The sequence below is a fragment of the Aspergillus fumigatus genome, chromosome 3 (assembly GCF_000002655.1).
Source record: "Aspergillus fumigatus Af293 chromosome 3, whole genome shotgun sequence".
Taxonomy (NCBI): domain Eukaryota; kingdom Fungi; phylum Ascomycota; class Eurotiomycetes; order Eurotiales; family Aspergillaceae; genus Aspergillus; species Aspergillus fumigatus.
The window spans coordinates 566,433-590,594 of record NC_007196.1 but is presented as its reverse complement, the minus strand read 5'-3'; the positions used below and the strand labels follow the sequence as shown (position 1 = coordinate 590,594).

The following is a 24,162-nucleotide window of genomic DNA, read 5'->3' as shown; positions in this document are numbered from 1 at the left end:
CCGCCCGATAGTCCGCATATTGCTCCTTTGAAGCGAGCTCAATCAAGTAACTAAGCCGCATGAAGGTGAGCTTTAGTCACTCTTCGGTTACGCGATGGCCCAGCAACGCAAGCTTGTTACTCGCAGCCGACGAGCCCGTATAGTTCCCCGGAAATGGATGTCCCCTCTAGCTGCTCGGTGCTCATTGTAACCCGCTCCGAGGAAGAGGGTATTATTCGGCCAAAAGTAGTCAGGTTCGCTTCTCGAAAGATTATCGGCCGGACAATACTCTTCTCCCTGTACTACGTCGAGGCACCGATGTCGTTAAGCTGCAGACGAGATTTACAGCAGTTCATGGACGCTAGCCATGTACGCCCTTGGCGTGCCGTATGCTGTGCTTTTCCAATTCGAATATCGACAGTTGCACAGTGGTGATTTGGATCCTCGAACGAACTTAATCTTTCTCCGTGTATGCCATTCTCAGTCACTCTCATTGTCTCGATTGGTAACCTGGCTCGCGACTTGTGTGCTGCTGCCGGCACCACTTTCGCGCTCGGTGTTAGTACTTCTTCTTCGGCCTTGCATGGATGCTTCCGTATTGGTAATAGCTCTTTCACCAACGAATTTGTCACCAGGCCAAGGAGCCTTGCACACAGGACACTGTTCAGCCTGACGCATACGGAAGAAATTGTGAGTGCACATATCGTGAAGCCGGCCCGAGCAGTCGCGGTTGCCGCAACGTTGACCCTTTCGAAACGTCAGTTTTCCATGCTAAGCAAAAGGAGGGTAGTCTGCAGACTCACCACCGTGATAATATCCTTGCATGCTGCGCAGAACTTGATCTTATCGACTCTCCGCCCTTCATCGTTCTCATTGTATGTAGCAATAAGCCAGCCACGCAGCTCCATCAGCCCCCGCGGGCTCAAACTGTAATATCCCTTCCGGCTCTTCTCAAGCCAGCCCTCCTCCACCAGCTGCTTCAAGACCGTCTCCGCCTGCGACATGGTCAAAGACTGTGCTGCTCCACCCTGAACTTGCTGTGTTGCAGCCTGGGACTCCCGTCGGCTTGAATCCGATGAAGCCTTAGCAAGCTGCATGGCCTGTATACCACTGACTACCATAGCCTCACATCGTCGGGTATTGTAAGTATCGAAGATTGCGTCAAGAACACGCTTGATGAAGGCAATCTCGTCTGCCGAGTAGGTGGTAGCTAATTGCATGAGAGCATCACTGGTGGTATTCACAAGAGCATATACTCGTTCAGCTTGCGTGGTTTCGTTTATGTGGTGATCGATCTGCAACTGACGTAACGTGCTCCTGATTTCTAGGTCGAACGGAGAAATTGCGGCGTTGGCAGCATTGATATAGGAGTCGAGATCTTCTTGCGATACATCATCAGGGGAGACAGGTTGGCCCTCTATCATCACGCACAGATTAGCAAGTTCCTCGTGTCTTTCATATATGACTACGTACCGTGCACCGAAAAGATCGCTGCCAGAACTGATCGGGCTTCCTCAAACGTCATGGTCGACCGGGCCATGAACGCTTGGAGAAAGGCGCGGTTACTATCATTGTAGCCATTCGCCCCAGAATTATTTGACATTATGCTGTTTGCGACAGTTGCCCTCCGCTAAGTTAAGAGGCCAATCTGCCATTCAATTTTTTCTAGGACAACGCTTAGAGCTTGGTTTCCTTTTGCGGGGAAAGTCATCAGCGACGCGGTCCAACGCGACCCGCGCTATGGAATGCCAAGACGAGATGGGCAATTTTAGAGATGGCATCGAGTTTCGCACTAACGGGCCATTTTACTTGCGCCGCACGGGGATCTGACTATCAATACTTGAGGTTCACTAAAGCTGCCGTAAAGTATGAATATGATCATGATAGCTACTAATTAGAAGGAGCTAGCTTTGATATCATGCTAAGCGAACAAGAAGGTACAGATGACAGATGTCACAATCTCCCCAACGCCGAATATGTAAACGAAATCATGGAAGAAACCCCACTAATATCTCCTCCTGGTAGGCTCTGGACTAGGACTCCGGCTAGCACTTCTCGGGTCCCGGCCTCGTTCTTTGAGCCACTTCTTGGTGCTCAAGCGGAGCTCACGGTCGAGCTCAGGGCTGGGATCTTTCCGGTGAATGAAATTGCAGAATCCGCCTCGTACACATCCTTCGCCGCTATTTAACCGGCAGCACGCTTCTCGGAAATCTGTGACGGGTGATAGCTCACAATATATCGGCCGCGCTGCATACCAGCGGGAATTGAGCGCATCGCACGCAGCCTGTGCGTCTTCTTCATACTTGAATCGTGCGTAGACGTTGCCGATGAGATCTGCATTATGGACTCAGTTAGCGATAGTCCTCTCGAGAGCTTGATTTGCAACATAGCACTTACGGTCATTGTTGTTGTCGCAGACAACCAATTCCTCCAACTCGCCGTACTTGCACATCTCACACCACACATCCTCATAGAATGCATCGAAGTGGTTTTGCAGCTGGCTGGGGTTCATCTTGTTCTTGGGGTCGTAGGCTGGGTTCTGGTACATGTTGGGCATCAGGATCGTTTGGGAGTATGATGGCTTGACATGCTTGCGGGAGCATCTGTCGCCGTGTCTGCAGGCGCCAATCTTGTAGTAAAAGGAGCAATTGACCTTGTCCTGCTCTGTACCGAAAATGGAGGCGAGATAGTTGGCCATGGTGATCAGTCGACAGTAGAAAGAGTCCGGGGTCACTTGATTTGGGAGGAACGATCAGGAGGCGAAAAGATGACTGTCAAGGGACACGACAAAGAAGAGTGACAGGAGGTAATGAGAGAGAAAGAAATAGTAAGATGGTGCTAGCGCAGGAGGTCAGGCCTATTGTCCCTTCTCATAGCTTGAAGATTCTGGAGAGCTCGATCGCGTGGCGGATATGCTGACTAACTCTTGTTAAAAGTTTCTGGCCTCAGGCTACCACACTGGAACAAAAATATTCCGTGTGCATAATTAGTAATTACTTCACATAATCACCTTCTGCCTTTCATCACCACTATTACATTCGATCACCGAGGACGGACTGTGGGCAAGTTGTTCTATGCAGAGTAGATCAGACATTTCACTGTACATACATTTAATCTCTCAGGTCAGGTCTTATTCTTAAGCTCTATTCTTAACTCCCTCACACTATAGCAAGCCCACCCACATCTACATCAGGCTCAACTCCCTCCACCATTTGCGAAATCACTTTCCCGGTTCCCAGTGACAATGAGATTCCCCAAGGACCATGACCTGACGCAACAAAGACTCCTCCCCTTGTGATACCATTCTCACATCTATTTATAGAGCCAGTTTTGGGCCCACCCAGCAAATGATCGTCAATTCGAGCGACGAAGGGAACTCCATGCGCGGAGACAGGTCGAAAGCATAGACCTTCACGTAAAATCTCCAAGTCATTCCTGTTGGCAATGCCGTCTGTTGATTCTACATTGCCTTCCTCTTGTGCTCCCATCAGATGGACCGCCACCTTCTTCAGTCGTCTCATCTCATTCTGATCCATTAATTTGCACGAGTCCCCCGCCTGAGCTGGAAGAGGTATATGCCTATCATTCAGACCGGCTATGTAGATCTCTCCGCCTTGACGAGAAAAAATCTCGGGACAGAAGCCGCATGAATCAGGGTGTGTCGTGAACACAGCATGACTGCGGTTGGCGTATGTTACCCGCTCGTCTTGGAGTGTGTGTCTAGGAGAACGAACAACGAGCGAATATCCAGCCAAAGGGGTGATTGGGATTGGAAGACGAGATAAAGGGAACAGTTCATGATAGACTTGCGGTGTCCAGGGTCCAGCACAGATGATTATATTCGCGCATGGAAGTGTGCACTCAGTCTGAGCATCCAGATTCATGACTTTGACCCCAGTGATATATCCACTGACTTGATCTGTAATGACGGAAGTGGCCTTAGCTGGGTTGTGCAACTTGACACCACGGGACAAAGAGCTCTCCATAAGAAATCTTGCCAATCTCAATGGGTCTCTAAATGCCGTCAGTTCGCCATGTGGCAGAGTTCGCAATAATCATTACTAACACTTGAGCAACAGTGTCATCATCACTGATTTTCTCGATGATCCCTTTCTTCTGCTTCGTCAACCAGGCGGGTACCTCCACATGGACAGGACTGCTGGAGCTGGTAGCTGCTTCTGCTCGACTTGCTCCTGTACTCAGCCAGTCGTCTCCAGAAGCACCTCTTTTGTTGTTGTTCTTGGAAAAGTCCAGGCTCAGTGCTGTGCTTTTCATGTATCCCCATTCCTGTCTCCCTCCATTCTTATCCGCCAGCGACTGATGCAGATTGAATGAGAGTTCTCCCAGGGATGCAAGAGCTGGCGTAAACCAGTCCTTGGCTAGGAAACCTGCAGCATAGCCCGATGCAGCACTGAACAACTGAGACGATGCCTCAACAATATGGATCTCGTCGGACGATCCATTTTCAGATAAATAGTAGGCAATTGAAGATCCGATGATGCCTCCTCCAAGAATCACAGTGGACATATTGCCTTTCCGAGGTATAATGAATGTCCAGATCAATTACGCCTGTATGTGGCTGTCTATAGCCTATGTAGAACTACGACAGGGCCTGATAGTTATGTAGAATCACAGCCTTTGAACAATGTAGGGCAATAGAGGTGTATTTTTGGAAGAGAAGCTTTGGGATTCCATACCTCCCTATTCTGATCGTGAAGTCGAGAATCAAAGCCGTAGCTTTCAGCCGTTCTTGTCACTCTGAACATATAAATCACGATCCTAAAGATAGCTTCAAGCATGCACTTCACCAACAAAGAACAAAAGTATGCTTTATATTTTAGATTTGCACCTAAAAACACATAGCATCTTTAATTTGGGCAATTGAGAGAATCTATTCATATAGAAATGTATGACCTTAGTAATCTGTGATATCTTCGCTGACAACCCCGCATTCCCCTCACTACAGAAATTACATCAATGCTGTTAACAATATTTTTCATTAATTCCTACAACACGATTGGCTCTGCGCATTCATCTTTGAGAGTAACAGAAAGTCCAACTTGAATTCCTCTGGACTTCTAGTATACCTCTCTAACTCGGTCTTACTTGCTCTTATTCGTTGCTCTTTTTCGTCCACAGACTTGGAGACAATAATGCCGAGCAAAACCATCATTGTCACCGGCGCCTCAAGAGGTACTTCCATCTATCAAGCATCCCCTTAAATACACCTTGCTAACTCGCATTCCACAACTCTCTCAGGCATCGGACTGGCCATTGCAAAGTACCTTCTTACAGCACCACAATCGCACAATGTCGTCGTGATTGCTCGCAGCGTCGAACCTCTCCAGAAACTCAAGGAACAGTACAACAAGCAGGTCGAGGTGCTCAACGGCGACCTGGCAGATTTCTCTCTCGGCCAGAAGGCAGTCGACCTGGCTATAAAGTCCTTTGGCCGTCTTGATGGATTGGTACTCAACCATGGAATCCTCGGACAAGTCGGCAAAATCGACAAGGCAGACCCCGAACAGTGGAAGCTCGGATTTGACGTAAATTTTATCAGCTTCGTCGCGTTTGTAAGACATGACCGTTACTGGATGCTGGTTCTCGAGTGCAAAGGAACTAATTGACGTCTATAATAGATCAAAGCTGGTCTACCGGCGCTTCGCGAGGCCAAGGGAAAGATTATTTTCACCTCCTCTGGAGCTGCGGTGTCCGCCTATCGAGGCTGGGCTCTTTATGGCGCAACCAAAGCTGCCATGAATCATCTCGCTCTTTCTTTGGGCGAAGAAGAACCCGACGTTACCACCATCTCGATCCGGCCTGGAATGGTTGACACTGAGATGCAGCGCGAGTTGAGAGAAGACCATGCTGCGAATCTTGAGCCACAAATGCATTCCAAATTTACAACTGCCCACAAGGATGGAAAGCTACTCAAGCCCGAGCAACCCGGCCATGTGATGGCTAAGCTGGTCCTTGACGCTCCAGCTTCACTTAGCGGAAAATTCCTCTCGTAAGTCATCTGTTCATTCATACTAAACACTAACTAACGACTAAATAGATGGAATGACGAAGCTCTGAAAGACTTCCAAGCATAAATATTCATCTACTATCGAGGCCTATACATATGACCGTCAGTACATGTCTGAACCAACGAGCAGATAGAAATAAACGGCAGGAGTTTGTAATCATAATCAGTCGAAAGATGAAAAGCAATACATTTTAGAAGCATTAGATGCAGAGCACCTTCATACTTAGCATGGAATGTAGGGTACTCATCATATAAATTGAAGAGAAAACAGAGAGAAGAAGTGCACCATACCTATAAGATTACACAAGCGCACATGCATGCAAAGACACTCAGACCAGCCCTCATCACATCAACATCCAACATCTGAATGAAGAAATTCGGGGAAAGGAACCACAGTTCAACTTCCAAAAAAACCAGCTACAGCCTAAATATACTTCAAGGTATTAGCAAACGTCACGAAGTCTTTAGACTTTGAATGCAATAGTGAAAATAAGAGGACAAATCAGTTGGTCCGTTTGGCTTGGACAGTGTTCGTCACCACAGAATGGTATGATAGGGGCGACAACAAGGTTCATCATGTAGAACTGCAAGAATTCTGAATAACGTAGCCAACATACCTTTGACAGTTAATTCTACTTGTTTCGGTAATGAGTAAGAGTAACACTCAAGATCAGTTCATTGAAAAACTCGGAGACGTTTGACTCGCTTGTGGTTGTGTGATGAGAGAGAAAAAGGTTGCAGGGGGAAAAAATTAGTGCAGATAAAGGTTGAAGGCGGTGTATTTCTGCCTTTGTTCTTTAGCCCATGTCGAGAATCTCCACGCGTAGTGGGATTTCATCGAGTATTTATCAAGCCTAAGAACCATCTGCCCCACGCGGCCTTGGTATCACAAGATAACCTTCAAAGTTCGCGAAACTTTGCAGCATATGAACCTCGATTTCATCTGACGATAAATTGCTCATTTACCATGTCTGACAGAGAGTTCAGCTGTATGCACCTTCGTTCCACCCATTTATTGCAGGCCGGCTGACACTCCCACTCATGCAGCGAATGACGACCTGTCGCTTCCCAAAGGTATGTGACCGAAACCAGCGTGTATATACCTCTGTCGCATTTGGAGCGATTACCACCTAATGGCCTTTAATACTCTTTCGCCCCGTCCATGCTATATAACTTACATTGTTCCCCACAGCGACTGTCCAAAAAATCATTACAGAGATCCTGCCACCGTCCTCCGGTCAAACATTCTCCAAGGATGCGCGAGATTTGCTCATGGAATGCTGCGTCGAATTCATTACTTTGATTTCCTCGGAGGCCAACGATATTAGCGAGAAGGAAGCAAAGAAAACAATCGCTTGTGAGCATGTGGAGCGGGCTCTACGTGATCTTGGATTCGGTGACTATATTCCTGAAGTCCTTGCCGTCGCAGAGGAACATAAGGAGCAACTGAAGGTTTGTATCCTGCAATATCTCTCGAAAAAGGCGACTTTTGCTAAGGAATAAAAGTCGCGAGAGAAGAAGCAAAGCAAGATGGAACAAAGTGGCTTGACCGAGGAGGAACTGTTGCGACAACAGCAAGAGTTGTTTCGGTCGGCCACAGAAAAATACAATGCGGCTCCCGAATGAGCTTCTCGAATAAATACCGTGCTGGTTGTCCCAGTCTTGTCGATAAGATAGACTCATGCATTTTGGAGTTCTTTCGGCTTTGGGTTCTGTCGTCGTACTGATGACATGCACATGCTTTGAAGGGGGAAATAGGTTCGGAGTTTAGGTGGTTATCCAGGGTTTGGCTTGGGAAATGCTTAGCTTGTTTGCGATTGTCGTCTGTTTTTTTACACCTACTTACATGGACATTTTCTTTTTATTACTTACTTCAGTCCCTTCTGCTCTTTATGAGATTCCCATTGGAAGACGGCTATTTGTCCATCTTCATCGTAACCCCAAGGTTGCGGAGATCGATATGATCCTGTTCCCTAAGTTTCAGTGTTCCTTATGTCTCTAGAAATTCGTGGCTGTATAAATGAGGCGAAAGACATCCTGGAAAGATGAGAATATGCCAGGTAAACTGTACCCGCAATATATAATACTCCGTAGGTGGCTAGTTTTCTTAGCTCAAGAACACCTCATTCAGTCCATTCGAACTCCTTTTGTCGACAAAGCATAATGCACGACAATAGATACATACGTCTAACAGCATTACCGTGACCTAATCGCGTCAATGTTTGTAAATCAATTGACGAAGGCCGTATACCTCTGATGCTAAAATGTACCATGATGGGGGCAAGTGGCGCCTAACCGAAAGTGGCTGACCGCCCGACCTGGTTGAGACCATCGCAGAAGCTCCAACACCGCGGTCGGCTTCACTGCGACAAATCCCCAAATCCCAAAGCTCCATCACGCTGGACTGCCCAGGATGCCGCCCTTTAAGGATGAACACATTCTGGTAAACCTCACTTACCCCACCTCCCAACATTCACTTGGCTCATGGCCACTAAGGCAGCAACCCACTAACTCCCAGTCCCTTTTTAGATAATTGCGCCAGGTTCGCAAGTGACCCTGGCGCAGCTCGGTCTTCCAGAGTCCTTTACTCCTGCACGATTTCGCTTCCCCACGCGCATGTTCCCTGGCGAGAAGAAGGGCGAATATGAACCATATAAGATTCACGAAAAGCGACGCGATGTTAAACCTAGCAATGGCTCCGACGCGCCCAAGGAGGACGTGGAGATGAAGGATGCGGAAACCTCTGCGCCCGAGGGTGCAGCGGACACTGTGACGGATGAGACGCCACAGACCACGGAAACCGGAGGCCAACCGGAGAATGGAGAGCCGCATGAAAACAATGGCGAAGCAGTGCAGGAGACTACACAGGAGGTGTTCTATGAAGAGGATGTTACATCGGATGAAGGCGCGATTTATCCTATCGAAAACGGACGGATTGTCGATTGGCCTGCCTTTTTCGCCCTCTTAACACATGTTTACAACACACTTAGCCCGCCTTTCCACACACCAATCATGCTCATTGCTGAGCCAGTTTGGTCCGCTCGTGATCGCGAGGCGATCACTCAGTTTGTTTTCGAGAAATTCAAGACACCGGCGTTTTGTTTGATGGATTCTGCACTGGCAGTCTGCTATGGATACGGAACATCTACCGCAACGGTTGTCGATGTCGGGAAAGGGAAGGTCGATGTCACCGCCGTGACCGATTTCCTGGTCAATGAACACGGAAGAGGTATCGCCCTGGAAGGTTGCGGTGGAGATTACATGACTGAAAGGCTTCTGGAACTACTGGAACCCAAGGGCTTCACAAGGGAAATGTGCGAGCAATTGAAGAGAAGCAATATCACAGAGATTTTACCGCCGGGAACACCAATTCCTGGCACCGCAGAGACCGCACAACAAGGTACCAACCCAGCGGCATCGGCCTCGACAGGTGCACAGGACGGTGTGGGTGTCAATGGATCCGTCCCTCGTGGCCCAGGCAACAACACTCAAGTCGGGGCTGAAGGGAACAACGCAGAAGGAGAGGAAGACGAAGGGGTCCTGGATGTTGCGGCCATCGTTACTGGGAACACAAGCGAGTTTCTCGCAAAGAGGGAGAAGGAGAAGGCTGAGAAGGCTTCAAAGAAGGGCGCAGCGGATCAGGCTGCGAAACCTGTTCGTCTGCCGAACTCCAAGAAAGAGAAAGCTTCATTCCAGTTCGAAGAATTCGTTCGCCTAGACTCTGACCAGCAGACGACTGACGGTTCTGGGCGATTTATCCGTCAAAAGCGAGACATCGAGGTTGGCATCGAGCGCTTCTTAGCAGCAACTCCCAAAGAACACGTAGGGGAGCGTCTCTCGAATGGAATTCTAGAGGACATTGCCACTCAAATACATCATACCATTCTCGCCGTTCCCGATGCAACCAAGCGGAGCGAGCTTTGGGACTCATTGATTGTCGTGGGAAATGGTAGCAAGGTCAAGGGTTAGTGGTCTTCATGGGTATCTCTCTTTGACATATACGCTGATATTATCGCACAGGTTTCACACAGGCTTTGCTTGGAGTAATCACACAGAAGTTCATCCTTTCGCCATCAGGTACGATTTTCACATCTGAGATTCCATCAAATTTCTCCACGCCGTTGCCTACCGGAGGAACCAACACACCCGTTCCTTCTGGCCAGCCCGGCCTCATGCATCATCCCGCTGGCCATGGCGTCAATCCTCTGCTCGTTGCTGCAACTCACTCCGGCAACCCAACGGTAGGCAACATGCCTCCTGGGACACCATCGCTCGACCCTAACGCTGCTTTCCACCATCGGTCAACAGGTCATTCACAGACACCCACCTCTGTGAAGACTTTGAAGCCTCCTGAATATTTCCCTGAGTGGAAAGAACAAAGCAACACCAACGCACCAGGCGCCAGTGGTGCTGGGGGCTTGGGCATAGGCAATGGTGCTGCTGGCAGGCCCAGCGGCCCGTCCACCGGTGGCCATGGCATGGAGGAGGCGGTGTTTTTGGGTGCTCAGGTCGCATCCAAGGTTGTCTTCGTCCTTGACCAAGGATTAAGCAAAGGCTTCATGAGCCGCGTGGAGTATAATGAGAACGGGCCGTCGGCGATCCATGAATATATGATGTGATTGTATGGCAATGTCGTTTCGTTTTGTCGATGTTTTCACCATGATCCGAAGAATTCAGCAACGAGGTGTTCCACTTTGGTCCACGACGGTTCCCGTTTAATCAATTTTGGACTCGTTGCCCTCTACATATACTATGATTTGTGATTTTCTTCTGCTTGCCTTTCAACAATTGTACTTTACACGGTGGGCGTCAGTTCTAGAAAAGCAATTCTGTCTGGATGTGGGTGGATAGCTGGAGTCTGGTCCTCAGTTAATAGCGTTCAATATACTCTTTCCGCCAGGAGATATGCGCCTTCGAGGCAAATCGAGCTCTTGCTCTGAGATACCTACTTGTCCCTTCTAACAACAAGCCACATCAAGTCTTGCGTTTTGATCACGTGACCACACCTTAGCCACAGAGCCCGGTCACCCGCCACATCTGTCTTGCCTCGGGTTGCCGCCAACGAAGCTCTCTTCATATCCCTTCACCTCCCTTGCAATTCCAAGATTCGGACGGCGGTTTGAACGAACTCGCGTGCACTCTGAATCCTCGATCAAACTGGTTAGTCCGTCCATACACCTTTCGCATTTCCTGCCTTCAAGATGCCTCGTGCGGAGGCTGGAAGCACCAAAGCGATAAGCAACAGGATCAAAGCCGTATGTTCCATTATTTCCGTCCTACAATTGGAAAAGTACCAAGTCACTAACAGGAAATAGAAAGGCTTAGGCAGATTGCGATGGTACTGCCAGGCTTGCCAGCGCCAGATGCGCGATGAGAACGGTTTCAAGTGGTGAGTCTCTCTATATCCTATGAGCTTTCCGGAAAATATATACTGATTTTTTGCTACTTCAGTCATGTACAGAGTGAAAGCCATGTACGACAGATGCTGCTCATCGGCGAGGACCCCAAGAAACATATCGAGGAGTTCAGCAGAGAGTTTCTGAACAACTTTGTCAATTTGCTGAAGACTACCCATGGCGAGAAGAAGGTCCACGTTAATCAATTCTATCAGCAGGTTATTGCTGATAAGGAGGTGAGTCTCGCGTAATAATTTGGATTACGGCGGCAGATCACTGACGCTGATAAAGCACATTCATATGAACGCCACCAAATGGAAGAGTCTTACCCAGTTTGCGGCCTACCTCGGTCGAGAGGGTATTTGCCGTGTCGAGGAAACCGAGAAGGGTCTGTTTGTTTCATACATTGATCGGAGCCCAGAAACGATGCGACGAAGGGAGGCGATCCTCAAGAAAGAGCGGCAGGACAGGGGAGACGAGGAGCGTGAGCAGCAGCAGATTCAGGAGCAGATCGAACGGGCTCGGCGGAATGCGGAGAAGAAGGATGAGATTGATCCTGAAGCACGAACTCTGCAGCGCAAGGAGGGCGAGAAGGTGAAGCTCAATATTGGGTTTGGGTCGAAGACGAATGGAGAGTCAAAGTCAGGGGCTTCAAGGACGCAGTCGCCAGAGGAGAAGGATAAGGAACCGTCTTCGGCGGCACCAGACACGAGTGCGGTTGAGTCTCCCGCGGCTCCAGTAGAGGCTGCATCGCAACCCGCGGCTCCCAAGCTCTCCATGTCACTTAACAACAATAAGCCGAAGAATGTCTTCGCAGCCATGACAAAGAAGAATCCCCTAGCAGGAAAGAAAGGGCCAGTGTTGGAACAACCTAAGAAGATGACCGAGCAGGAGCGCATCATGAAGGAGGAGATGGAAGCGATGGAGCGCAAGCGTATGCGAGCAGGTTCGGGCTTTCCAAATGCCAAGCGTCCGAAGATCTCCTAAGAATGGCCTGCCGGTGGATATATCCGCATTCAATCTCTATAAGCGACAGGTATGCCGCGACTCCGGTTTGCGCGGGCCGTCTTGACTCTCGTCCATATGTCGAGATCCCAGGCCGGTTCGGTCTCGAGGGAAATCGATTTAGCCTCCCGCGACAATTTCTGTCTGCGCGGGACGTTTGATCATCCATTCTAGCAAATCATCCTTGGCGCCGGGCCGCCAACTCGGCGAAATGTGTGTCTATACACAATACCCAGCTCGTGTTGTTGTGTTCCTTACACTTACAGTTCTGAGAAGCACAAGCGTCTGGTATAGGATGATGCGTCTCGATGACATGACGGTTCGTTCCGATCCGAGGGAGTAATGTCACCCTCCTTTTCGCAATTGCTCTAGGACTTTCAGCTTATGGTTCATAGCATAGCTAGCTTTTAACCTTTCTTGGCAATTACGATTCGCAATAAATCAACAGGTTTCCTATATTGCCTCGATAATCAATATCTCGGTCATTTCATTTGCTTGTTAATAGTGGACTCTATACGGCCTGAGCATATACCCTGCATCGCTATAGGCACCTTTCTTCCTGTCAGATAGCTTCGCGCACGGGAGTTCTGTGCACAAATGTCTAGGAGCTTTCTGCTCCGATGCCTGGGTCATATCAACTTGAAGTGCACCATAGAGATTTCCTTTTGTGGTAGGTGAACATTATTCAAGCGTCGTAGTTTTGGTGCAGGAGAGAGCTTGGAGCGAGGATGTGTATAACATATCACTTGGACTACGTATAACACTGGTAAGTCATATGGCTCCCAAGATCAAAGTAGGTTATGTTAGTCATCAAGGTAGCTATAGTTAAGAATCCTAGAGTTAACTGTGTTAAGTATCAATCCATGAGAGGGAAAATATATATAAAAAAAAAAAAAAAAAAAAAAAAAAAAAAAAAAAAAAAAACTACCATTTGTCCTAGCAAGGCTCCTATAATTAATTAGTCTGCCTTAACAGCACATTGCCCGGGTGGTCTAGTGGTATGATTCTCGCTTAGGGAAAAACCCAAGCATATTTGCGAGAGGTCCCGCGTTCGATCCGCGGCTCGGGCCAACCTTCACTTTTTGTTTTTCCTTTTGCATTTGCATTCTGTTTACTTTATTGAAAATACAGACAACGCCAAGCCACCCGACGTCAATTCTTCATTCCTGATATGCATTGAGCGCGCTATCCACAATCGGGGTGAAGCAGGATGTTTCGACTGCTGGCCGTTTGCCAGTAACTCAGTAGTCACGGGCATACAGGCAACTGATCTCCATGATGCGCAAGCCAATATGTACAGACAAGTCCTTAAGTACCTTTCTCGGTTGCATGTACAGGAATTAATTGGTGGTAAACGATCTGATCCTCAGCGAAGAACAAGTGATAAGTAGATACACTGCATCCCCAATTTCTCGGGTTCTTTCCCCGAAGCTGAGACCCCAATCGGTTCCCGCAATATCTATCTGCCTCTTGATCTTGTTGCTCATACATACTTCGTCTATCTATCTAATTCTTCCTGGGCACTCTCTGGGCTCGTCACTACTGAAAAATTCAACACAATGGTATCTGACCGTACACTTGCGTTCATTGGTTGCGGTAGCTATAGAAGGGGCCCCTTCACTGAGCGTCCGTGGAACTAATCATTTGAAAGGAAATATGGGCTCAGCTATTCTGAGCGGCCTCCTTGATGCGACACGTCGGACGACAGATTCAAATGGTAGTCCATCGGCAAAGATCTCACGTTTTATTGTGAGCACGAAGAGCGCTGCATCTGCCCACCGACTTGGGGAAGAATTCCAAGCGGATAAAGATCGTGTTGACATTAGACATTCGGATAATCTTCTCGCCATGCAAGAGGCGGACATTGTCCTGCTTGCCTGCAAACCTTATCTGGCCGAGGAAGTTTTGGGCGAGTTAGGCGTGCGGGAGGCCCTAGCAGGGAAATTGGTGATCAGCATCATGGCGGGAAAATCGCCTGAAGATATCGAGAAGTATATCTATCGCGATACACCCGCAGACGATGCCGAATCGAAAGCAATCATTGTGAGAGCAATGCCCAATGTTGCAGCTCGTCTGCGTCAATCGATGACCATCATCGAGATCAACAACAATCTCTCGCATGACATCGCCGACACCTTGACCTGGATTTTCGAACAGATTGGAAAAGTGAAATTCCTGGCGGCAGATCTGTTCGATATTGGCACAATGCTTGTGGGTTCCTCCATTGCCGTTCTTACTGTTCCGTTTGATGGCATTCTGGATGGCTGCGTTGCGGAGGGACTTCGAAGAGCGGATGCGCTGGAAATGGCAGCGCAGAACTTGATCGGAATGGCAGGTTTGTTGCGAGAAGGTGTGCATCCAGCTATACTAAGAGAGAGTATCTCATCCCCACGCGGTTGTACAATCCAGGGTCTGTTGGCGGTGGAGAAGGAGGGCATGAGAGGAGCGTGCGCACAAGCAATGATCAACGGAGCTAGACATCTAAAGGAAATTCATTGATAGTTCATATAGAAAGAACTGCCTAGAACATAGATGGAATCTGACCTGTAATAACGATGGAATTTGTTATGTAGTGGCTTTGACGGTGTCTGAAATGTAGTGCGGGATCTCAAACCGAGACTTTGTCGGAAGGGAGTCCGAGGTCATCCGTATAGGACCGCGAACCGAATCATAAAATGCGATGACAGTGTTCCTGGCTTATGTTCATCCCAATACCAATCGGGGACCAGGCCGTGATGCAGTGATCTACAGTATCTGAACTAGCTGGCCGTCTTGACCCCTCACGTAGGAAGTGAGAGAACAGGACCGAATGAAGGATAAATAGCGACATAGAGGCGATGTTGTAGTTTGCGATTTGAAGCGTCATTGTTGGAAAAACATCAAGACGTCAGTGATGTCTTTAGTGCCAAAGCGACCCGGCATTGTGTCTTTGCTTGCAGGCAAACAATTACGGTGTCAAGTTTCAACATTGAATACAACACCTCCTACACACCGGCCTCAAGATGCCATCATTTCACAGCCATCTCCATCTTCAAAGAAGGCGCCTCTCTCAGTGTTACCAACAGGAGCCCTTATTCGTTCGCTTTTGTTCACATCCATCATGTCCTCTCCCTTACTGAACCCCTGTTTAGCAATAATGAAATACGTTGTGGATTCAAACTCTCCCCTCCTCAATCCATCAAAGAACCCGCTCATAGACTACCTCCTCCGAAAAACAATCTACAATCACTTCTGCGCAGGCACGAACGAGGATGAAGTGCGCAAGACCGTTCAGGATATGAAAAGCCTAGGATTTAAGGGTGTTATCCTTGGATACGCTAGAGAATCAATTGCGAAGGCTGACGAAAACGACAACAGCAGCTTTCATGCCGAGAAAAGTCAACTAGCAATTCAAGACCAAGCAGTGGAGGAATGGAGACAAGGAAACCTACGGACACTGAAGATGATTGGCGCAGGAGACTTCCTTGGAATCAAGTAATGATCTATTAACGATTGACATCTGCTCCAACTCAAACGGACAACCAGCTAACAGAATTAGATTCACCGGTGCAGGCCCCAAAGCTGTCGCAGCCCTTTCTCAGGGCGACCTCGTTCCGCCCCCCTCTATCGCTCAAGCTATTGATGAGATCTGCGAGGCCACAGCATCCCAGAACTCCCGTCTTTGGATCGATGCAGAACAGCAAGTCTTTCAGCCGGCGATAGACGCATGGACGATTGACCTAATGCGAAGATTCAACCGAAACGGACAAATAGTCGTCTACAACACTATCCAGGCGTATTTGAAGTCCTCGAGCGAGAACGTCCATCGGCACCTTTGCCTAGCGCAAAAGCAAGGATGGACATTGGGAATCAAGCTTGTCCGCGGGGCTTACATCGCACATGATATCAGATCCCGGATACACGATACTAAGGCAGATACGGATAACAGCTACGACCATATCGTTGAAAGCCTTTTATCACGGAAGTTCCCGCTGAAAGTAGCGGCTGATAATGCGGCAGCGTTCCCGGATGTACGGTTGTTCGTGGCCTCTCATAACGCGGAAAGCGTGCGCAAGGCGTCGGCGCTGTATAGACAGAGGATCAATAACGGTCAACCCACGATTCCACTTGAGATTGGCCAGTTGCAAGGGATGGCAGACGAAGTGAGCTGTGAGTTGTTGGCTGGGAACAGCACGGGTCAGTCGGAGATGCCGACGCCTGGAGTATTCAAGTGCCTGGCTTGGGGAACAACGGAAGAATGTCTGCATTTCCTGTTGCGAAGAGCGATTGAGAATAAATCGGCCCTGGAGAGGACCAAAGACACAGCAGTAGCGATGCGACGGGAAGCCTGGAGGAGACTTTGGTGGTGAGACATCAGAATGCAAGGAGTACTTCAGCCATTGTTTGTCGGGATTGATTCTCTGGATGAATGCACGGATATATTGCTGCTGCATGCCACATAGACATGGACTGAGCGCCCACTAATCATGCTATGACAACACAGTCGACCTAACTGTCACGCGAGCTTCCCCCAGCAACACAGAATGCGGGGAAGTGCTCCTGCTTCCTTTTGACCAACGGCAGCCATAGCCGAAGTCTTGAAAGACTGGCCTCAGGAGGGGATTCCGCAGCGGTCGAAACCAATACAGTCAGTGTTCACCTTTTATGCCTCAGAATTGATGCTATGAAAACTGTTATCCTTAACTTGGTTCTCACAAGTGTTGCGATTTCCAGTCTTTAATGTGAAGAACATCCGCTGCCAGTATCTTCCAATACATTATAACCTCAAGATCATTTGGGAAGCCGAGCTTGTATCTCAGGTGGCACATTGTCCTTGCCAATAAAACGGATCCAACGCCCAGTATCCTCAAATTCATCCTTGACTCCTTCAACTACCTGGTTGTTCGCCGATATTTGGCCAGCCAGTCCGACAACACCAACCTCCTCAGCGTAGATAGCCCAGAGTCTCAACAATTCATTGAAGATTTCAGGCTTCTCCTTGCTCAAATCGCGCGTCTCTCCGGGATCCTCTACAATGTCAAAGAGCTCCCACCGTTGTGGGCCCCGAGGAAGGGGAACATAAGTAATCTTGTACCGTCCCTTCCGCAGGGCACCACTTCCAGCGATTTCCCAGCCTGTGACATGCTCCTCGCCATGGATCGATGACGGGGCAGGAGAAGTATCCGTGCTAGCAACGGTTATGGCATCCAGGAACGGCTTCCAACTGACACCACGAACGCGCTCGATCTTTTGTCCTCGATATGTGGTTCCCGGATGTTGCAGCCCAGCGTATTCCAGAATAGTTGGGACAATGTCCATGACTGTACAAAAGGCGTCGATGACACGACCACCCTCATGCAGGGCTTCCGGATTGCCCGCCGGCTTCACAACCAACGGCACACGGCAACCACCCTCTGTAGAGAACATCTTGTAGAGTCGCGATGGGGCCGTCGCTGCTTGGGCCCAGCGACTGCCGTACCACACGTAGGAGTTGGGCCGCCCGATGTTCTCCAACGAATTATCATAGTACTTCTCCAGATGTGCTGTGATACCACTGCCGCCGAGAGGCGAAGCCTCGTAACTGGCGCCCTCGGCACCATTATCTGACATGAAGCAGATGATTGTGTCGTCGTATTCACCGGACTGTCGTAAGTAGTCCAGAACGCGGCCGATATTCTCATCCATCACCTCCACCATGGCGGCATAGACTTCCATCGCGCGAGCGGATTTCGCCCGCTCTTCGTTGGACATCATCTCCCAATCAATGTCTCCCGGTCCCGTTACAACGTCGTGGGGCACAATGTCTGGCGCAACCAAGCCCAGTTCCTTTAGTCTCTCGAGTCGCTTAAGTCTCAATGCGGCTGGACCTTCATTGTACATCCCGCGGTACTTGTCTACGTAGGACTTGGGCGCTTGCAGAGGCCAGTGCGGAGCAGTGAAAGGGAGGTAAGCGAAGAACGGCTTCCCATTTTCCGACTTAGGACGCTCGGAAAGAAATTCGATGACCTTCGAGGCGTATGTCTGGGAAGAATAAAAGTCCTCTGGCAGTTTTGTCGAATACTCAGCGTCTTCCATGTGGAGAGCCGTCACCGTTGTTTGGAAGAAAGGGTGGACGTCCGTGACAGCGTCATCATACAGAGGCTCATAACCTTGGGTCTCGTTAGCAACCTTCAGATCCAGAATGAAGATAAACAACTTGCACAGACTTACCATAATGATTCGCCGCACCGGAAAGCATAGCGTACGACTTCGCAAACCCCCGGGCATGCGGCGAGTACTCCCGCTTCAAGCCAAGGTGCCATTTTCCCGACATCAGAGTATAGTAGCCGCCGTCCCTGAGCAGCTCCGGCAATGCCACAACTCTCTCGTTCAAATACCCCTCATGGCCTGGGGCGCCTTGGTGGGCGCGAGACAGGGCTATGTACTCCGGCAATTGGCCTAGACCGGTCAAGTGGTGGTCCGTTCCAGTCATGAGCATGGACCTTGTGGGAGCGCAGGCTGCAGCAACATGGAAGGAAGTGAACCTCAGTCCACCCCGAGAATAGGCTAAGGCGTCAATGTTGGGTGTACTAATTTCTGACCCAAAACAACCGCAGTCGCTGAAACCGAGGTCATCGGCGACGATGACCAAAAAGTTAGGTCGGGACGTCATCTTCAAGGACAATCAGACTTGGAAGCCGCGAGCTGTGAATATAGGCACAAGTTCGACTTTTTAGAAAAGTCATTGTCGAACGACGAAGGAAACAGTATATATACACCTCTATTGTCGCCAGATAGTTGGGTCGCGAAGCCCGTCGGGAACACGCCAGCGATATCCTGGAACATGTCAATGCGAAAATCCAATCGGATCGAAGAAACTCAACCAGTCTCATCCCACAATCAAGCCCAGCCATTGCACCATCGTAGATTAAAATGGCTAATCGCAACCCAGCATGCTATACCTTGCTTCCATGCTGTACCGGCTGTGTTATGGGGAAGTCTGGAAGACTGCCACAGGAGTCAGCAGGAGTCAGCAAATTGCCATTTTGCAAGTCACCTTGTCCATGTCACTCAGTGCGAATCGCCTCGATTGCATGTTAGACGCTGGAAACAAGCAATCAAATGAACGTGAGGATCTCGGTATGCATGGCTGGCAAGGAAGAGCCGACTAGGGGACTGACGAATTGATTGACCATCCTGACTGCATGAGATCAGCCATCTGCTTTTGACTAGAAAGCTCATCGTAAAGATGGATTACTGATGGCCAATGTTGTCTCTCACCAGTGCAATGGATGAATGATGGTGTTAGTCGATGCTGATCAATGTAAGATACCAGCGCATCTCCATAATTGATGCGGGTGCCTGGCCTTAGTCCTACACAGTTAGGAAGTTAAGGTGCCTAGGGGAGCTTTATTGCAGTCTGTTTCCAAATTTGAAACGACTTCTTCGGTGCTCCAACGAGTCTCAACGAGATCCACTACATTTTGAGACTAGGACTTGAATTTCATGCTCATTCGATGTCGAATCAAGAAGTTGACCGGCTGAATAAGACCTAAGCAGTAAGCACGAGTCACTTAGATCTGCTTGTTAGCTAGTAAGCAAGCATCAGACCATATTATGTACATCATAAAAGGAATGTATAATACATGTGCCAAAGCCCAAGGATCTTCAGTGACCACTGTCTGGCGACTCATTCTCAAGCATTGAACTGTCGGTACCGACGGTCATTCAAAGCAGACAGAGCAGCAGCAGCCCTGACGTCCAGCCTTCTCTTGTTGTTGCCGTGACCACTCGACGATCCCTTGCTCTCACCCAGGATAGCCCACTCAGCAACAGTAGCACCTTCCTCGCCGCCGGCCTGATTACCCGAAATCAACAGAGTGGCGTAGCGAGACGTGTGCACAGTTTGTGACAAACTCACATCGGTCGTATTACCGGTGTTCAAGACAACTTCGTTGTTGTCAGTGCTCTGGGCGTCATAAGGCTGAGATTGTTCGATGTTTGTCAATGTGGTGACGACCCTGTATCGGGAGTTCCCGTGGGAGGAAGACATCGCAGCCACTGGGTCCTCAAGCATCTCGTCGTGGAAGATGACGGTGGCATTGACGGGAGGGGCTTGCCACCAATTAAAGTGGAAGCCAGAGACCTTGGAGTTGATCTCGACGTCGGCCAGGGCCACGGTCAACGAGCTCATGTTGGCGGTGGAAGGCCGCCACTTGGTAGAAGTTGCACCGTCGACGGCCGCAATGGGGAACTGACCGGGAGCATAATCATTGGGCGAGTACACGGGGCGACATTGCACCATGTTTCCAGGGATGGTGTTGTTGAATCCGATCTGTCTGTTGGGAACGACCAGGGGGGCCGTGACTGGAAGCCGGTAGGCAGTCGAGTTGCTGGGGTCGCCAACCAAGACAGGAATGGAGGCGTTGGCAAAGCGAGAGTCTGCCGTGTCGAGAGGCGCAAGGTTTGCCGCTCGGCTAATAGTCGTATGGGTGCGGTTGGAGCTCGAGGAAATGGGCCATCCGCGCCAATAGAACGTGCGGTACTTCAAGTTGGAAACCTGAGGGGGCAGGTTAGGGTCGATATGAATGGCATCATCGGGAAGCAGTCTCAGGCCCAGGTATCCCATGAGGACGACCTGGTTGGCACCACCGTGTCCTGTCAAAAAGGGATAAGCCGGGTGAGTGCCACCGTTGATACCGGCGTCATCGATCATCTGTTCGGACAGTTGGTAAAACGGAGCTCTCATGTACGGGTCGTAAGAGTCCTGATGGTAGGTATAGGCAGAGCAGCCGGATGGTGAGACATCATTTGCAGTGATTGCAAATATAGCCCACGTCATAGCAGGTCCGTCAGGAGACTGCTGGTTGGCGTACTGTGAGACATTAAGAGTTAGTCTCATGCATTGAAGGATAAGCAGGAGGGACTCACATAATCAAGGTCATTCAACGCGTGCTGTGCTGTATAATTGTTGTCATAGACCAAAGGATAGGTGACAAGCACTATATCAGCCTGCTTCACCACAGCGGTACCGTTCATCGTGGTATATTCCAGCGTCACGCCGTCCTCCCTGATGAGAAGGACATTTTCAGAAATTTCCGTCCACGTCTCATTCTGCTCAAGACCAAACTGCTTCCGGAAGGAATTGGCGTAGCTCAGGGTCTCGGAGATAAGAGGCATTGTGAAGCCACCGGCATCAATGTGGTTGGCATATTCATCCTTAGAAAATTGATTAGTTTCGAGGTACGCAATACCCAGGTAGTCAAACGTACCGGATCGGTCATATTGGTCAGCGTCCAGGACGAACCATTGCGCTGAACAATGTTCGAATACATGGTGGCAACGGAGTCGTAAATGGGAAAATGCTGCTCTCGGAACGTCTTTGTGTCGCCGCTCGCAATCCATTGATACATCAAGGAAAGCCCGATATCGCCGTTCAAGTGATACTGGTAGTCCCAGCAAGGACCAGTACCGGTGCAGTTACCGAAGCGACCACTTGTCCAAGGATAGATGGCCGCCGAAGGGGAGAAGGTGGTCCGGTTCTTGGAGCTTGTAAAGGCAGTGTTGATATTCTCCAGTGCCTGTGGGTACAGCTTTGTTCGGTAATTGGTCACTCTCTGCGCTGCCTCGGGATGAGATGCCACCAGACCTGGCTGCATCCAGACGTCGGCATCCCAGAAAACCAGACCCGCATACGAATCAGAGGTCAACCCACCGACGGAGATACTGTCGACATTAACAGGAGCTCCTGACACAGCCTTGATGGCATTCTTGCCCACGGTGTTCTGCAAGAGGTAGTACGTGTTTGCGACCGCAATGATCTGGGAGTTGAGGATGTGATCATCATCCGGCAATTTTCCGGTGGCGGGGTCGACAAAGCTGTCTACCGAACCGTCCAGGAGAATGCTAGCCCACTCTTCCACGTGCGACTGCAACGACCCCATATAGCCAGCGCCCATTGCCGCAGACACGGCTTGCTTTGCCGTCTGTTGCGGGTTAGGGAAGGCGTCCGACGACGCAGCACCAACGAACTTGGTGATCCGGACCGTCTCATTCGCACGGAACTTGACATCAACAGCCTGCGCAATGGATGATTCATTGCTGTGGACATAGGGCTTGTCGTTGACCAGAGCTCGGGAAGTCAGGTCCACACCAGCGGAGGCAGTCAAATTCGTGTAGACATAGGCCGTGACATTTGAGATTCCCCAGGGCCGCACAGCCGAGAAGAGAGCTCCGTTGTCTTGGCCGGATTCCACAAAATCGGTACGGACAGCCGAGAACCCATCAATGACGTTGACCACTGTCGCCTCAGACCCCTGGGAAGGGGTGATCTCCATATCCACCACGGCTTGGTTGACATGCAGCTTGTGAGCAAACAGCCGGTACGTAATGTTGAAAGAGCCCTTGTTACATTTAGGAGTCCATGTGTACGACCAAGACAGCACCCCGGACTTGAAATCGTATGTGGACCGGAAATCGGTGATGGTCTTGTTGTCCACGGTAGCATCGAGGTAATTGCCATCGCCGAGGTCGAGAATCAGCCCACTCCAGTGGGGGATCCCGCTGATCACGCTCTCACCTCCGTACTGATTGAGCCAAGGAAAGTTAGAGCCATTTGTCGTGGGCTGATAATCAAAGAACCCCGCAATAGTCGCGAAGGTCTGTCGTCGGGAATACAGAGGCCAGCCGTTAATCACGTCGCCGCTGACCGGAACGTCCAGTTCGAAAAATGGGCCAACGCTCGCAACGTTGATACCAAGGTAACCATTAGCAATGGAACCGCGAGATTGGTAGTGGCCCTGATCCAGGGTAGTAGTTGAGAGCAGCCAGTGGTCATCATCCCAGGTCACACCAGGGAATCTAGTCTTGTAGACATGCGAGGAATTTGTGTCGACTTGTTTGTGTCCATGGCCGCCGTGTCTCTTCAAGCTCCTCGCAACCCGGTCATTATTGTTCGGTAAGCCGATCGCTGCGGGGAGACACGCGAGCAGTGACACCCACGTGGCCAGGTTCTGTCAATCTGGTAAGCTCACATCGCTCGACAAGGGTCGAAAGAGCGGACCGTGTGCTCACCTGGGAAAGCATCCTGGATAGCCTCTAGGGCAGTGGAATCAGCCCAAAAAAGGATCCTGCTGGGGAAAGGATTTTGACAGCCAGCGTGCACTCTTCATAATCCGACATGGGCCGGTTCGAACCTGCTTAAATAACAGGAGAAGGCGCCACCTCAGAAAGGAAGGTGAAAGAACAGCTCGTCCGTTTTCTCCACATTCGTATCCGATACCGGAAAGACCGAATGTCGATCCCCTGGGCGCCCCGGACGGGATTCCATGTGCCCGAATCAGCGCGGGTTGGTCACGTCACAGTCCAGGAACACCCCGAGATTTACAGGGAAAAGAATGCGTGGATGACGCACAGACTTTCTGAGCCAACCCAACGTTGCATCCAGCAAACTTTGTCCGCAATCTAATTTCCAAGAATTCGGTGGCGTACCGTGACTTGGCCACAAAGTGTAATAAGAATTGATCGCAGCCTAGCAGGAAGCAAAGATTGTTTCTGCGGGGTAATCCAAGCCACAATCCTCCGGGATGGCTAAACGCTCCCGTTTAGAGTTGCACGGCAGACACGGTAGACACGGCAATCCGGTGAGCAGCATAACCGGCACTTGAAAAAAAAGTGGAGGACGTGGAGTGGGAATGGGGAATAAAAAGCCTCAAAACGTTCGAACCTTCGGGACAAAAAGAGCGATTTAGACGACGAAAACCGTGGCTAACAGCCTCTTTCATCATCAGCTCTCGG

At 49.8% G+C, this 24,162-nt stretch overlaps 11 protein-coding genes and 2 non-coding genes across 13 annotated transcripts; 7 read left to right on the top strand and 6 right to left on the bottom strand.

Annotated features, from left to right (window-relative positions):
• Window positions 1-459: 459 nt before the first annotated feature.
• AFUA_3G02390 (non-structural maintenance of chromosomes element 1 family protein) lies at window positions 460-1,688 on the bottom strand (the record flags this gene model as incomplete). Its single annotated transcript, XM_743469.2, has 3 exons — window positions 1,453-1,688; window positions 783-1,396; window positions 460-726 (listed from the first exon to the last, which is right to left on the bottom strand). Exons 1-3 carry the CDS (start codon window positions 1,580-1,582, stop codon window positions 460-462), a joined length of 1,011 nt encoding a protein of 336 aa, XP_748562.1. The 5' UTR covers window positions 1,583-1,688.
• Window positions 1,689-1,794: 106 nt separating this feature from the next.
• Window positions 1,795-2,879, bottom strand: AFUA_3G02380 (zinc finger CCCH domain-containing RNA-binding protein). The gene is made up of 2 exons (XM_743468.2): window positions 2,377-2,879; window positions 1,795-2,313 (listed from the first exon to the last, which is right to left on the bottom strand). The coding sequence occupies exons 1-2, from the start codon at window positions 2,675-2,677 to the stop codon at window positions 1,985-1,987; spliced, it is 630 nt and encodes a 209-aa protein (XP_748561.1). The 5' UTR covers window positions 2,678-2,879; the 3' UTR covers window positions 1,795-1,984.
• A 131-nt stretch (window positions 2,880-3,010) lies between these two features.
• On the bottom strand, window positions 3,011-4,865 carry AFUA_3G02360 (NAD(P)/FAD-dependent oxidoreductase). Its single transcript, XM_743467.3, has 2 exons — window positions 4,046-4,865; window positions 3,011-3,993 (listed from the first exon to the last, which is right to left on the bottom strand). The coding sequence occupies exons 1-2, from the start codon at window positions 4,504-4,506 to the stop codon at window positions 3,138-3,140; spliced, it is 1,317 nt and encodes a 438-aa protein (XP_748560.2). The 5' UTR covers window positions 4,507-4,865; the 3' UTR covers window positions 3,011-3,137.
• Window positions 4,866-4,958: 93 nt separating this feature from the next.
• On the top strand, window positions 4,959-6,722 carry AFUA_3G02370 (SDR family oxidoreductase). Its single transcript, XM_077804291.1, has 4 exons — window positions 4,959-5,172; window positions 5,239-5,552; window positions 5,619-5,989; window positions 6,038-6,722. Exons 1-4 carry the CDS (start codon window positions 5,133-5,135, stop codon window positions 6,072-6,074), a joined length of 762 nt encoding a protein of 253 aa, XP_077660448.1. The 5' UTR covers window positions 4,959-5,132; the 3' UTR covers window positions 6,075-6,722.
• On the bottom strand, window positions 6,567-6,589 carry AFUA_3G02345. Its single transcript, XR_013344487.1, has one exon. It is a non-coding gene; the product is annotated as an uncharacterized ncRNA (small nucleolar RNA).
• A 123-nt stretch (window positions 6,723-6,845) lies between the features above and the next one.
• nctB (negative cofactor 2 transcription regulator complex subunit NCB2) lies at window positions 6,846-8,030 on the top strand. The gene is made up of 4 exons (XM_743464.3): window positions 6,846-6,996; window positions 7,055-7,081; window positions 7,200-7,459; window positions 7,514-8,030. Exons 1-4 carry the CDS (start codon window positions 6,975-6,977, stop codon window positions 7,631-7,633), a joined length of 429 nt encoding a protein of 142 aa, XP_748557.2. The 5' UTR covers window positions 6,846-6,974; the 3' UTR covers window positions 7,634-8,030.
• Window positions 8,031-8,145: 115 nt separating this feature from the next.
• On the top strand, window positions 8,146-11,014 carry AFUA_3G02330 (uncharacterized protein). Its single transcript, XM_077804290.1, has 3 exons — window positions 8,146-8,450; window positions 8,504-9,971; window positions 10,028-11,014. Exons 2-3 carry the CDS (start codon window positions 8,624-8,626, stop codon window positions 10,624-10,626), a joined length of 1,947 nt encoding a protein of 648 aa, XP_077660447.1. The 5' UTR covers window positions 8,146-8,450; window positions 8,504-8,623; the 3' UTR covers window positions 10,627-11,014.
• A 12-nt stretch (window positions 11,015-11,026) lies between these two features.
• AFUA_3G02320 (putative C2H2 finger domain protein (Kin17)) lies at window positions 11,027-13,223 on the top strand. Its single transcript, XM_743462.2, has 4 exons — window positions 11,027-11,262; window positions 11,323-11,396; window positions 11,459-11,639; window positions 11,695-13,223. Exons 1-4 carry the CDS (start codon window positions 11,209-11,211, stop codon window positions 12,388-12,390), a joined length of 1,005 nt encoding a protein of 334 aa, XP_748555.1. The 5' UTR covers window positions 11,027-11,208; the 3' UTR covers window positions 12,391-13,223.
• A 166-nt stretch (window positions 13,224-13,389) lies between these two features.
• Window positions 13,390-13,478, top strand: tP(AGG)3. The gene is given in 2 exon segments: window positions 13,390-13,425; window positions 13,443-13,478. It is a non-coding gene (tRNA).
• Window positions 13,466-14,955, top strand: AFUA_3G02310 (pyrroline-5-carboxylate reductase). Its single transcript, XM_743461.2, has 3 exons — window positions 13,466-13,702; window positions 13,779-13,970; window positions 14,060-14,955. The coding sequence occupies exon 3, from the start codon at window positions 14,065-14,067 to the stop codon at window positions 14,905-14,907; it is 843 nt and encodes a 280-aa protein (XP_748554.1). The 5' UTR covers window positions 13,466-13,702; window positions 13,779-13,970; window positions 14,060-14,064; the 3' UTR covers window positions 14,908-14,955.
• Window positions 14,956-15,301: 346 nt separating this feature from the next.
• AFUA_3G02300 (putative proline oxidase Put1) lies at window positions 15,302-16,757 on the top strand (the record flags this gene model as incomplete). Its single annotated transcript, XM_743460.1, has 2 exons — window positions 15,302-15,882; window positions 15,947-16,757. 2 exons carry the CDS (start codon window positions 15,302-15,304, stop codon window positions 16,755-16,757), a joined length of 1,392 nt encoding a protein of 463 aa, XP_748553.1.
• Window positions 16,758-17,178: 421 nt separating this feature from the next.
• On the bottom strand, window positions 17,179-19,300 carry AFUA_3G02290 (arylsulfatase; the record flags this gene model as incomplete). The annotated part of the gene is made up of 2 exons (XM_743459.2): window positions 18,598-19,300; window positions 17,179-18,536 (listed from the first exon to the last, which is right to left on the bottom strand). Exons 1-2 carry the CDS (start codon window positions 19,037-19,039, stop codon window positions 17,179-17,181), a joined length of 1,800 nt encoding a protein of 599 aa, XP_748552.1. The 5' UTR covers window positions 19,040-19,300.
• Window positions 19,301-19,800: 500 nt separating this feature from the next.
• treA (alpha,alpha-trehalase treA) lies at window positions 19,801-23,937 on the bottom strand. The gene is made up of 4 exons (XM_743458.2): window positions 23,440-23,937; window positions 21,639-23,378; window positions 21,298-21,585; window positions 19,801-21,241 (listed from the first exon to the last, which is right to left on the bottom strand). Exons 1-4 carry the CDS (start codon window positions 23,449-23,451, stop codon window positions 20,063-20,065), a joined length of 3,219 nt encoding a protein of 1,072 aa, XP_748551.1. The 5' UTR covers window positions 23,452-23,937; the 3' UTR covers window positions 19,801-20,062.
• Between the last annotated feature and the right edge of the window lie 225 nt (window positions 23,938-24,162).

Coding starts and splice junctions, on each gene's coding strand:
- AFUA_3G02370 (XM_077804291.1), top strand. CDS start 5,133: ATGCCGAGCAAAACCATCATTGTCACCGGCGCCTCAAGAG. Junction 5,173..5,238: donor TGTCACCGGCGCCTCAAGAG/GTACTTCCATCT, acceptor CAACTCTCTCAG/GCATCGGACTGGCCATTGCA. Junction 5,553..5,618: donor TTATCAGCTTCGTCGCGTTT/GTAAGACATGAC, acceptor CGTCTATAATAG/ATCAAAGCTGGTCTACCGGC.
- nctB (XM_743464.3), top strand. CDS start 6,975: ATGTCTGACAGAGAGTTCAGCT. Junction 6,997..7,054: donor GTCTGACAGAGAGTTCAGCT/GTATGCACCTTC, acceptor CCACTCATGCAG/CGAATGACGACCTGTCGCTT. Junction 7,460..7,513: donor AACATAAGGAGCAACTGAAG/GTTTGTATCCTG, acceptor AAGGAATAAAAG/TCGCGAGAGAAGAAGCAAAG.
- AFUA_3G02330 (XM_077804290.1), top strand. CDS start 8,624: ATGTTCCCTGGCGAGAAGAAGGGCGAATATGAACCATATAAGATTCAC. Junction 9,972..10,027: donor AAATGGTAGCAAGGTCAAGG/GTTAGTGGTCTT, acceptor ATTATCGCACAG/GTTTCACACAGGCTTTGCTT.
- AFUA_3G02380 (XM_743468.2), bottom strand. CDS start 2,677: ATGGCCAACTATCTCGCCTCCATTTTCGGTACAGAGCAGGACAAGGTC. Junction 2,314..2,376: donor CTGCGACAACAACAATGACC/GTAAGTGCTATG, acceptor TCCATAATGCAG/ATCTCATCGGCAACGTCTAC.
- AFUA_3G02320 (XM_743462.2), top strand. CDS start 11,209: ATGCCTCGTGCGGAGGCTGGAAGCACCAAAGCGATAAGCAACAGGATC. Junction 11,397..11,458: donor GATGAGAACGGTTTCAAGTG/GTGAGTCTCTCT, acceptor TTGCTACTTCAG/TCATGTACAGAGTGAAAGCC. Junction 11,640..11,694: donor AGGTTATTGCTGATAAGGAG/GTGAGTCTCGCG, acceptor ACGCTGATAAAG/CACATTCATATGAACGCCAC.
- AFUA_3G02310 (XM_743461.2), top strand. CDS start 14,065: ATGGGCTCAGCTATTCTGAGCGGCCTCCTTGATGCGACACGTCGGACG.
- treA (XM_743458.2), bottom strand. Junction 21,586..21,638: donor TGACCAATATGACCGATCCG/GTACGTTTGACT, acceptor CAATTTTCTAAG/GATGAATATGCCAACCACAT. Junction 21,242..21,297: donor CGTTGAATGACCTTGATTAT/GTGAGTCCCTCC, acceptor AATGTCTCACAG/TACGCCAACCAGCAGTCTCC.
- AFUA_3G02360 (XM_743467.3), bottom strand. CDS start 4,506: ATGTCCACTGTGATTCTTGGAGGAGGCATCATCGGATCTTCAATTGCC. Junction 3,994..4,045: donor GATGACACTGTTGCTCAAGT/GTTAGTAATGAT, acceptor GACGGCATTTAG/AGACCCATTGAGATTGGCAA.